The sequence below is a fragment of the Panthera leo genome, chromosome C1, assembly GCF_018350215.1.
Source record: "Panthera leo isolate Ple1 chromosome C1, P.leo_Ple1_pat1.1, whole genome shotgun sequence".
Classification (NCBI taxonomy): domain Eukaryota; kingdom Metazoa; phylum Chordata; class Mammalia; order Carnivora; family Felidae; genus Panthera; species Panthera leo.
In genome coordinates, this window is record NC_056686.1 from 61,721,678 (window position 1) to 61,734,654 (window position 12,977).

Here is a 12,977-nt window from a genome sequence, read left to right on the forward strand (position 1 = left end):
ATGTTGTGATGAACAACAATGAAGAAAAAGTGGAAGTGATGAAATATATACCTCAAATCTATCTACTTAATTCCATCCACCACCATGCTAGTCAGAGCTGCCATCTTTTTCACTATAACTACCTCAATAGCCATTTGACTTCTTTCCTTTATTCTACCCCCTTCCTGTCCACTCCTTAGATATCCACTGAAATGGTATTTTAAAAACATAAAATTGATTATGTCACTATTCCTTAAAATCATTCTATGTCTTTCTGTGTTCTTAGGATTAAAGCTCAAAACTATTAATATGCCCTGTACAATTCTACATGATTCTATAGCTCTGACTGGCTCATATTATTTCACATCCTATGTTCCAGCCACTGTGCTGCTTCCTTCACTGTGTCCCATTTCTCCTGGCCTGTAAGCCCTTTCACAAACTCTGTTTCCTCAGTAAATGCAGTTAATGATGACTCCACGAAGATTACTGTGAGGATCACATGAAATGGTATTTGTGACTGAACTCTGTAAACTGAAAACTCTCTGCAACTGTAAGATTAAAGATGAGGGCAAAGTGTAACACAAGGTTGAGACTTCCTATGATTCTCTACCTGCATGGCACTCAGTCTCCAGAATGCTCATAGGAAACCTGCAGTCACCTTTCACTCTTCTCTTTCCTTCTTTTCCTCATTATTCCTTTCCTTTCTTCCTTGATTTTCTCACTCATTTTCTTATTTTTGACCCCACTTTCTGAACATCTTTTGAATCTTTCCACTTATCTCCTCTCCCCTGCTACTTCCTTATTTTGCATGTAGTATTCTGCACAGTATCTTAAATGGTGTTCTCGTCTCCAGTTTTTCTGACTATCTTCACCAGTTGCCATACTATCTAGGTTTAGCTTTCTAAAAAACTCAAGTTAGGTCATCTGGCCTCCTTTAGTTAAAATCTCCAATGTTTTTTCTTTGCTCTTAAGATAAGAACAAAATTTCTTAAAATAATCTACAAAGCCTCACACTACATTCCTACTTTCCTCCCCAGATCTACCTTTGCCATCTGCAGTCTCTCATCTATGTTCCAGCCCCAGAGCACCATTTCTCTTCCCAAATGTGACTTGTTTCCTATGACTTCCTGTCTTTGCACACATTAGTCTCTGTCGAGATACTCTTGCCCACTTTTCATCATACTAACCCTAATTAACTTTTAGATCTTAGCTTAAATATCACTTCTTCCCAAACCACCTTCCTTAATCCTCTAATGTTGACTTAAAGCAGTCTCCTCCATGCCCCAAGTCATCATTTTTTTACAGTATTTATCATATTTTACTCATATAGTTTAAGAATTTTCCCTACTCCATTATCCTTTGCTAATTATAAAGTGAATATTTCAAAGAGATAAAGACCCCTTCTGTCATGGACCCCCAGAAATATTTACCCTTTTTGGAGGGAGAATATTGTATAATAAAACAGTTAAAAGGCTTGCCTAAGAATAACTTGATTCCAATATCCTAGATATTAGAATTTATAGTATTTTATTGGAAAGAGAGTTTGTTTATGATAGATGTTGATTTTTTTAAAGTTGGACAGTGACCATGCATCAAGAAATGAGGCTGTTTATATCATTGCAGTGGTTAGGCAATCTAGCATATGTTCAGCAATAAATTATGTGAAGCGTCAGATTCAATATAAGCTACATATTAGCCATTTACAAAGAGGAACAAATCCATGACTACAATGTATGACAGCATTATCAATTATGGTAGTAGCAATATTACACATGGCTCATCCTCCTGGATTTAGCCCTGGAAGCACTGGAAGAAATACAAAAGTAGAACACAAATATTAGCATTGACTTCTATGTAAGTGATGGGTATTCATTGAGAATAACTTGAAGTTAGAGTCTCTTTTGCATAGTACATGTTCAAATTAACCTTATAATCTCAGGTCTAGAAAGAACCAAAAATCCATCACATTCAGCATCCTAAGGGTCATCCAAGATCAAATGGCCAAAGGGCTGGGGGAAACAGGCAAACACTCAACAGAGGACAGTGTGATGGACAGGACAGGAAATCACATGCTCTGACTCAAGGGAACAGCTGCTACCCAGCTCCAGCCAAACAATCCATGTAGGAATGCAAGGATTCCTTTACCATATCAGCCAATTTCTGTGTGTTTGTTTAGATACCTAAAGGGTTTTAAATGTTGGCAATCAATTCAATTTTTAAGAAAGCATTTTTCAGGCCAACACAATAGGGGCTAAAGAGAATTGGCATAAAGTGTAAGAGCATGAGCCTTGTAACTATGCAAGCTACTTAACTTAGCCATACTTCACCTTATTTTTAAAAGTGGGGTTAATACTAGGACCTACCTCAAGAGGTTGGAAGGATGACTGGGAATAGGAAGCAATCAATAAATATTAGCTATTTTTATTATGTTTAGGCTATCATTGAGTGCTCCTCTGGCTGGGAACTATGGTAGAGTTAAGAGGAAAACAGAGAAGAATAGAGTGTTGCTCAGGGCTTCATAGCACAGAGCAGAGGTAAGTCCCAACTAGAGAGAAGCAGAGAGAGAGTGCTAAGGACGCTCCCTGGAGGAGTCTCCTTCTGAAATTGTGAAAAATGGGAAAATGGTATCAGAGAAGGACTCTGAGAACAGACGATACCTGACCTGCAAAAAGATGAAAGCTAATTAAATATGTAAATTAGTGGGGAAGAAGAGAAGGAGTCCCAACAAAAAGCAGTATGGGCAAGGTGCAGAGGCATGAGAGATCCACAAATAATTCAATAGGGATGAATCAGAGAACACAAGGGAATCCATCACATCTAGAGCTAGATGGTGAAGGGCCTTGTGTGTCAACAATGAAAGTCACTGCAGGAGTTCAAGCAGGGCAATCATATAATGCTATTATTATTTTAGAATGCTCCCTCTTGCTACAAAGCAAAGGCTGGACTGAAGAGGCTTGAAACCAGAGGTAAAGAAACCAGGTAGTCTAGATAAGAATGTATAAAACCTTAACTAGGGTAGTGACTTTAGAAGAAAAAGGAGAGGCTGGTTGTGGGAAATTTGAATGGACTTGTGGATGGGTTCAGGTGGGAGAACAAGGGAGAGGGAGGAATCAGGGATAACTTCTAGGTTTCTGGCTCAGCCAGCAGGAGGATGATGGATCCAGGGAGAAAGCAGATTTGTGAAAGAAGTGACAAGATTAGGAAGAGAAGGAGCCAAGGTGTGAAGCCAAGCAGAGAGAAAAGAACCAGGCAAGATGAAAAAGGAGCTGGTATGACCTGGCAAACAAGAGCTGTCTTGGATACATTTCAGAGAAAGAAACCAACACCTGCTTCCCAGATTTTATATCTCTCCTGGGTCTGTCTCCTCTGATGTATCATGAAAAACTAAAGAAGAAATCTAGGATAAATCAATCCATCGATATGTATTCTATCCAATCCCATTCCCTTACAACTAGGTACCAAGTTTTATGGATCACTTTCAGATTATAGTTTGAGACCAAAGAAGAACGCCTCTTGTTTTCCTTTTGTTTTCCTGTGTGATGCCAGCTGGTTCACAAGGAGACTCAACTCTGTGTCCTGGGATTCCTTAATGCCAAGCTGTAACTAAGTCTCGGATGTGGCAGCAAATTAAGAACATCTGCCAATTTATTCTAGCCAGATTTGGGTGAGACTTCATATTGAGATTTTAACTCAGAGTTGCAAACTGTAGTACAGGGGCCAAATATGGCTTTTTTTTTTTTTTGTCTCACATATGGTTGTAAAAAATATGAATTTAAGTACGTTTAGAAACATAGTTATATCACAGGATCTCATATTTGTAGTCATTTGTGTTTGCTACCGCTGCTTAGATATTCCATATATGATTAGGATCCTAAAGCGTCCTAAATATTGTAACCTCAAAAAGCATAAGCACATCCATGATGTGGACTGTGCCTTGACAAGTGATAGGAAAATAGGAGTGAGCTAACGTTCTGAAATCCTGTGTTTGCTGTGTTAATCTTTATCAGTTTATCACTGATAGAGCCAGCCAATCACTACACAGATCACTAGAAAGATCAAATCGTTCCAATGGATGGTGATATTTCTATGAACATAGCTGATATTAACATTCCAATACTTCATTACACTGACAAAGATTGCAATGAGAATAGACACTGGTGCAAATTAATCTATTCTTCTGACAGTCTGTAATGAGAATGGGATGTGGTTTAAAAAATTAAGCCATTCTTACCGCAATCTCAAGATTGCAATCTCATGGTCTCTCTCAGATGCTATATGCTCTGGTGATACATCATTGAAAAGTGTCAGTTTAACAAAGAGTGTGTCTTAGCTCTTGCTGGGATAGCCGTACGCATTTGCTTTGTTTCACTACAGCTCTACCCATAAAAACAATGAAGTAGAATCAATTGTGTTTTTAGAACACACATACACACAATCAAAATTGAAAAAAAAAAAAACAAATAAAAAACATTCTAGCAGTTTTATCTTAGTCAAGGCTTACAAGTAAAATATTGTAGTTTATTGCTCTCTGTTTTTATATGAGTGCCTAGATTTATTTTTATAAAACATAAGAGTGATAGTTTAATTTAGGAATTCAGAATCTAGTACCAACTTATCCATAAGCAATATAGCTAATTAAGTTCATCATGAAGAGCTGCATAGTCATCCTCTCCACAGTAGCCATATTACATTATGAGCTGGAGCCAATGACAGATGAGAGGGTTTGTAGCCTTGTAATTTGCAGTAATTCAATGCAATATTTTACTTGGTATTCATACTCCCAAAAAACCTCAAAAGAATAGATGATTTCTGGTCTAAACAGAACAGAAAATATTCAACAATGTTTCTGATACCTAGTTCTCTAGATTCAGACTAAAAGGAAAAGGCAAAACCCTTAGATCTGTAGATGATAATTATGGCAACAGCAACAGCTAACACTTCTTGAAAACTAACAATGTGCCAGATGCTCTCTGTACGATGTCTCCTTTAATTCTAACAGTAACCTATGGTTTAGGTTCTATTAGGATAAGATATATGCTCAACATAACATGCTAGTAAGAGGGATAGTCAAGACTTAACTAGCATGGCTCCTTGTCCCCAAAGCCCATGCTTATTACCATTACACTGTGTCCTCACTGTTTCATCTTACATGAACAGAAATTAATACTCACACAGGCAAATTAGCTTAATTAGGATCTCTCAGGGAGTTAAAAGCAAAGCCAGACTGGAAATTAGGCCCCCAGATTTCCTTGTTAAGGGCATTTCTTAATAGTCATACTGTTTTGGTTTATTAAAGCCACCTCCCCAAATGTTCTGAACAAAATATAAGATTATTATCTAAATATGCCACCAAATATGAATAATTTACCCAATTGTGTCATAATTTAATATTAAATAAACATTACATTCATTCTACAGTGTTTCTTGGTGACCAGGCATTGTGCTCTGTCCTAAAGACATATAATAAAGAACAAGATACTAATAGGCATTAATCCATCATCTTTATTCATTTATACAATACATGTTTACTGAGTCCTCTATGCCATGATCTGTATTATTTCCAATGAAATCATATTTTGAACTGTCTCATTTATTGATTCACTTAGTGCACATCAGTTGGATGCCTACTAATTTCCTGTCACCGTGCTAAGCACATGAGATATGATGGTGAAAAGATACAGATCCTGACTTCAAGGAGCTTGTGATCTATCTGCAGAAGCAAACAAATAAATAGGCAATTAAGTATAATATGACATATATGCTATTGTAGTACCAGGTGCTATGGGAGTACATAGGAAGCGCACCCAGAGACACTTCATTAAGCCAAGACCTAAGTGACATTAGATGTAATGTAGGAAAAGAGGGTATGAAAGAACATTTCAGAAAAAAAAAGGATCACAATTCTGAATTTATGTTTGAACCATAAAAAGCAAGAAAAATCCAGTAATTCATTTCTTTAATAATTATCCATTTATTTGCCAAATTTTATTGACACCCTAACACTTTATTTTTTCTTAGCTTATTATCACTCATATGGAATGTTCAATAGATTTTGTCACATGAATAAATGAAGGTTATCATGTGTTGTATTGAATGCCTTTTGACAATCTCTAGTCATATCCATTTTTTCTTGATAAATTATTAACGAACAATAAAGAACTTGAATCCACAAATAAACACCATGGTTATATAAACCCTTGAGGCTGACTCACAAAATCATGTTTAATTTGAATCTTATTCAGGAAAATAGGAGTGGGAAAAGGCTATGCTCTAGAATTGTGCAGTACAATATGGAAGCTTCTAGACACACATGGCTGTTTAAATTTAAATTTATTTTAATCGAAATGAAAATAAAAATTCGATTATTCAGTCACACATTTTAATGCTTAATAGCCACATTTTAAGTGCTTCATAGTCGTATGCTACCATATTGAACACTGCATAACATTTCCATCATTGTAAAAAGTTCCATTAGACAGTCCTACTCTAGAATCTAGATTATAAGCTTCACTAAATCATTGGTAATTATCACAGTGCTGAAGAAATGGTATGTACTCAATAGTTATTGATATTTTTATATTTAGCCTTATTCTCTCTTAATAGCAAAGTTTCCATTGTGAATGTAGAAACCAACATGTACATAAATCACTTAACATATTTTATGTAGCAGTCAAGGTAAAAATTTGATAAATGGGCTGACAATCCCTGTCCTGAATCTGGAATACCAGAAAATTTCCCAGATGTTAGTGTAGCATGGCCACTCAGGCAAGACTGACAAAGCAATTTTAAAGGTGACAAATTTCAACTCCATGACGCCTCATGTTGCATTGTCCACTTTCTGCTGCTAATGAGTAGCATCACTGCCAAGGGTGTATAAAGCAAAAGAGAGAAGGAGATGCCAAGGCCTTGCAGAATCTACTTTGAATAATGAAGAATTAAATAGCGTTCATCTTAAACTGATTTTCCAGACACAGTGCCAAGAAGCAAAACAAGTAACTTTATAGACTTGGTATCAGAGTCTGAAAGGGTTTCAAAGGAGACATTTGGCACCTGCATCTGAGTTTAACTCACTTTATGAATAGTCCCTCCCCACGCATTAGGATAGGTATAATTAGTTTAAATGCATTCACTACACTGGTTTATATGCTTATAGCTGCACCAGCTCAACAATATCCAAATGGTCATAAGGTGAAAAAGTAGAGTTAGAAGATCAATGATTATTAAGCATTAGTTAATGTGTTTGCTTATTTATTTACCTCATTCCAAAAAGGAATTTAAAATACTCAAGAGTAGCCAATGGAAGGAATCTAACATGCCTAGTTTTTTTTTTGTGTGTGACACAAAAGACATATTTTGTAAGTCATGTTAAGTTTGCTAAATATGTTTTGGCCGGTCTTTTGTTTCTGTGTTTTCTTAGTGTCACCAACTACGAATCTAGCTGATAATGGCCAGAAATGGTGGGCAAATGTGACAATGCAAATATTCTATAAATGGCCTTGAAAATAAAAGCAGAAATGGAATTCTTGACTCTGCCCTCAAACTGGAGCCATTGTACAATTAGAACGGCTGTTGCAAAGAAACATTAAAATGCCAGGCAGCAAAGGAAATGAACTTAAAATTTCAAATACAAATAACTAATAAATATTTGGGAAAATATTAAGCCTCACTAGTCATCAAAGAACACAATTTAAACAAGAAATGAGCTGATATAATTTACCTCTCATGTTAGCAACATCTCTCACAAAATGAGAAAACCTGATTCCGATGTAATGAAAGATTGCCGATGTAATGAAAACTCTCTCACACATTGGTGACTAAGGGAATAAATTAGTACAACTGTTTAGGAAAAAAGCTTATCAGTATGTGTCAAAAGTCTTATGCCATTTGACATTAATCTCACCCCTCAAAATATAAACAATGTGTGAAATTGGGAAATTCATATTGAAAAGATATACTTTTTGAAGTGTTTATGTCCAAATTTGAACAACCTAAACTTGAAGAATGATTAAGTAAATCATACTGAATATAGAACCATTAAAAATATGTTAACCTGGAGTTTTAATAACTTGGAGAAATGCTGATATTTAGGGGAAAAAAGCATTACATAATTGTATATTGGATTGGACATGAGCTCAATGATACAAACAATATATGAGAAATACTCAAAATATTTTAACAATTGTCCTCTATTATAATTGTGTTTCTAAAATTCTACAGAAAACAAGTATAAAGGTCACATTTGTCAAAATTAGATAGTAATTCTGACTGATCCATAAAGCAAAATGTTGATTAAGTTACACTACATATAATTTTACTAGATGAGTAGATCTTAAAACAGAATTGAATTGGAGCAAAGTTTAGTGGAGAGTAGTGGTTGTAGGTCATATCTCAAAAAAAGTTATTAAGATATAGACAAATGTTTATGACATCACAATCTAGAAGATAGGAAGCAGCATTGTCCTGGAACTTTAACCTCCTAATCGTACAGAGCAGTTTTTCTGAAGAATAAAAAGAGCTTCATGTGTTGTGTACAAAGTATTTTCAATGTGAAGTGGCTGAAGAGAGCATAGAATCTGGAACAAGAGGCTACACCAACTACTAATTATATTTAATTTTTTCACAAATTAAAAACTAATTACATACACACACAGAGTAATACCTACTTTGCATGAGTGTTAGGAGGTTTAAAAGAGCTTTGTATGTATCTTCCATGATGCCTAATACAAACATGTTCAATAAAAGTAGCTGTGAACTTGCTTTCCAAGGGAGTATAGAAATCACTGGTTGCAGAATCAAAAAATAGGCAACAGGCAGGTATCAAGAGTGAAGTCCCAAGAATTATGACACCATAACGGGGAGTGTAAGATGAGCAATATTTAGAAATCCAAGCAGGCAGGTAACACTAGGGAATTCAGTCAATGAGTGGTATTAGCTAAAATGATGGATTAGCTAAAAGTTTAAAAACTAGTAACTACTTTATAAATATTAAATATTAAAATCCCAACATTCTTATAAGAACTAATTGTATTTAAACAAAAACTCATCTGTTTTGCCCAAGTGATACAAGTGCTTTCAGAACTGCAAAGTTCAGTGGCACCCCATGACTTGCTGTGTATAGTATAAACCCTTTATTCTAGGACTTATGACATTGTACTGTCTAATCTGCCTTTCAGTCTTTACTTCCCATAATATCACATACATACACACCCTATACTTCAGACACACACACAAAACTACTTGATGTTTGTGTGTTCTTTTGTATGTGTCTTTGATCTTTTGTAAATTCCCTCTGCTCACAATTTGTTGAATGAACAACTGAATGAATGGAAAATTATAAAGATAATCTTATAGTATCAAATTATCCAACATTTTCTTTAAGCATTAAAAAAAACAGCATGGAGCTCTCTCTGATTCTCTGCTAATGTTGCACAGATTGATTTCTGATGACTTTTTGTTGTCTGTTCATGTTTCTTAAAATAAATACGTGAATTTCAAAATTGACATGATCATTTGGTTTGCAGCGGCTGCCGCAGCAGACATGGCTTACCACCATATCAGACCTCCCATTGGCTATTCCATTCCCAAGCCCATATCATCTCTGCTGATGCGAGGGTGGAATGCATGTCCTGAAGTGAGTAATTTTTATTTCCTCTTAGAAAATGTGTTATGGTCAAAATCTGTCACAAATAGTGTAACTCCAAAGTCTACTTTCAGTGTGTATTTTAAGACTGTCAAGGCAGGAAGACTGATTTGCCTTCTGCTCTTTAGTCTCTAATTGCCTCAAGAAGTCTGAGTATCTCATATTTCTTTGCTGCTGCTCTCTGATTTTGAAATGTTTCTCACAACTGATTAGCAAAAGAGAGACCGGGGTATGACAGATGACTCACAGTTTCATCTCAGCTGCAATTTTATTAACTATGCTTGAGCCACAGTTAGTCATTTTCTGAAGAAAGAAGTTTGGCACAAGATGGATTTGTGTTGGCTTTTCACCATGAGGCAGGCCTTCAGGCAAAGGCCCCATGACAAGTGGTCTTTAGTAGCACTGGCTCAAGCAGGAGACAGGAGACCTAGCCCTAGTCCTTCTCTAACTCTCTGAGTGGTTGTGATAAAGTGGTTAAGAGCACAGATGGAGGGATCAATGTTATGGAAGGAATAAGTAAAGCAGAATATGTAAACAGTGAAAAAAAAATTAAATGTGATCATAGATCTAAGATCGTTGAGGGAAACACACATACAATCCCAGAATGAAATCGCAGACCACTTGTCTACAGGAAAGGATTCTTCTTATCTATGCCAGACATTTCAATGCCTACTTTGTTCTCAGAGAATGACAAAGGAGGAGATTCCACAACTTTCTCCTGATAACACAGTGTCTAAAATTTCCCTGCCCGCATATATTGTTGTCTATTGGTATCCTTGTGTTTGACGTCTGCCACATTGATTCTCCTGCTCTGAGTAGAGAGAACCAGTTCACATCCTTCATGCTGGAGGTTCTTATACATAAAAGCCCAATGGCCCTTATTTGTCCAGTCCAAACCACTCTAGTTATTGTGCTTTTCTTATATGACCTTGTTTCTCATCCTTTGTCTCTCTTCAACAAGGGAGCAGATAAAGTGTAACTATTGTTTTCTCAGAAAGCACCTCACCAAAGGAGAAATAGAGTAAGCCCCTGTCCAGATATTGGAAGGAGAAAGCATAGTTCCCCACTTCTATTTTCTATAGGCAAAACCCACACGAAATCATTACCCTATCCCACAAGTGTACACAGAGACTCTTAAGGAGAAAAATAAAGATTATTATGGCATGTGATTTGAATTATCTCAAAAGAAAAAAAAAAAAAAAAAGAACTCTTCTCCTAAGCATTCAATCTGGCAGATTATGTATTTATTTGTGTAGAACCTTCTTTCACTACCAGAAAGCAGGGACTAGCAGGGACTAGTTTGTTTGCTTGTTCTGTTTGCTGCTGTAACCCCAGCACCTAGAACCATACCTAGTAGATGGTCAAAAATATTTGTTGCGTAAATGAATATCACTATTGCTTGTCAATGACTCCAATCCACTCATCTGAATTTCAGTGTCCAAAAATTGTCTTGAAAATTACATGACTTAAAATGTTTGAGAAAAGGCTTTGTTTTTTTGTTTTGTTTTGTTTTGTTTTGTTTTCAATATGAACCTTAGGCATATTTTCTAGGAATAAGTATGTCAAAGAGATAATGCAGAATTTCTTTCTCTCTTTGGTGTGTGAGTTGTTCCAAAGTATAACATAAAAAAAAATCACAAGAGTCCCTTTGGTTTCTATTAACTGACTCTTCATGATTATGATTATAAATAAGAAACCTATAGATGTTTTCATTTGGAGATAAAAGCAAGTTATTAGCAACTTCTAAAAGCATTTGGGCGGGGGGGGGGGGTAGATGGATATCACAAGTAACAGGTTAGGAAATGAGAAAGAGAACCTGAATAAAGCCAAAGGAGGGTACATTTAAGGTTTAAAAAAAATACTAAGAGGCCAAAATCAAGTGCTTACTGGAAAAGTTTTATTGCTAAGCAGCAAAGCCTACCAGCCCAGGGCCTGGACTCCAGGAATGAAGTTCAGGGTGAAGGATGGGGAGAAAGCATAGTAGGAAGCAAAGTATCTGACTAGCTGGCTATCTCTGGGCTGGACAGTCAGGTTGGGCCCTGGCTTAACCATGGTACCCATCTCATTAAGAAGTTAACTGCCTCTGGATGTGACACACCTGAATCATCTTGGCATTATGCAATAAGGTCTTCATGTGAGTAGCCTGAGTAGTGAGGAAAAGGGAAACAATGAGCTGGTTTTCTTTCTTTCCCTCAACAATTATTTATCGAGTCTCTACTATATACTGCCCCAGGAACAAGTTCTGGGGATTCAGTGAAGATGCACTCTCCATGGAGCCTAAGGGCCAGTACCCAAATGGAGATTAATTGAATAAACACATTAATGATTTTATAGTTACAAGGCAGAGCAAGGAAAACAAGATTAGATGAGAATGCATACTACAGAAATTGGCAAGTGAGGGACAAGGAGTTAGTGTAGGTCAGGAAAGGCTTCCTGGAAGAAGTGTCGCTAGATCTGAGATCACAAGCATAAATAGGAGTTTACTGAATGAAGGGGGTTGGTGAGAGAGAAAAACAGTCCAAGCAAAGAGACCACGTACAAACTAATTGAGAGAAAGGACACAAGGGAGAGACTTATTAGTTATGGAAACATGTAGCAACTGAGGGATTAAATCTCTATACCATCATTTGAAACAAGTTCACCTTTAGATCTGAGAACTAACACCATGCTGTCCTGGCCATTGCTTTCTAGGTTATCTAGTTTACCACTGATTCTTTCCTTCTTGTTTGTCTTTGCCTCACTCCTTAAATTGAAAGCACATTATTATTTCCTATGTGTGGGAAATGGAAAATGCTGTTTGGAAAATAGTGAAAGGTGGAGGAAAAGTCCTGTTAGGTCAGATTTTGGAAAGCTTTGGAAACCAGAATAGGGAATTTGGATATGAAATTCCAGGCAATTATGTTTTTTTGTCTCTAAAGCAGTGCAGAGATATGATAAAAGCAATTTTTTTTAGAAAATCCATCTGAATTTGGTATGAAAGTTTAATTTAAAAGAATTATATGTAGTCTAGTGAGACAGGCACTGAATTATCTTCTAGTGTGCATTGGGATAGCTGAGCATTGTTTCTTAACATGTAAGCTACCTATTACCTGCTCCAGTTTACCTGGGAATATTTGTTAAAATGAAGGTTCTGGGGCCCTATTCTAAATCTACTGAATCAAAATGTCTGGGATGGAGTCTAGGACTTGTCATTTTAGCAGGCACCTCAGGCGGTTTGTGCCCAGTAAAGGCAGAGAATTAGAGGGCTGAAACGGGAGCAAAAGACAGGGATGTCAGAGCTTCCAGCTGGGCTGCTAGCTGCATTAATCCAGTTGATTACAACACAAAGACTATAATGGTTACCATGGGGATTCAGGAA

The 12,977-nt window shown here is 36.5% G+C and overlaps 1 protein-coding gene across 2 annotated transcripts in view; it reads left to right on the top strand.

Annotated features, from left to right (window-relative positions):
• Positions 1-12,977, top strand: part of LOC122227592 (serine/threonine-protein kinase TNNI3K-like) — a 295,054-nt gene that overhangs the window by 202,430 nt on the left and 79,647 nt on the right. For both annotated transcript variants that reach the window (XM_042952200.1, XM_042952201.1), the window contains exon 22: positions 9,501-9,610. In XM_042952200.1, coding sequence (XP_042808134.1) covers positions 9,501-9,610 — 110 coding nt within the window. The remainder of the gene's footprint in view (positions 1-9,500; positions 9,611-12,977) is intronic.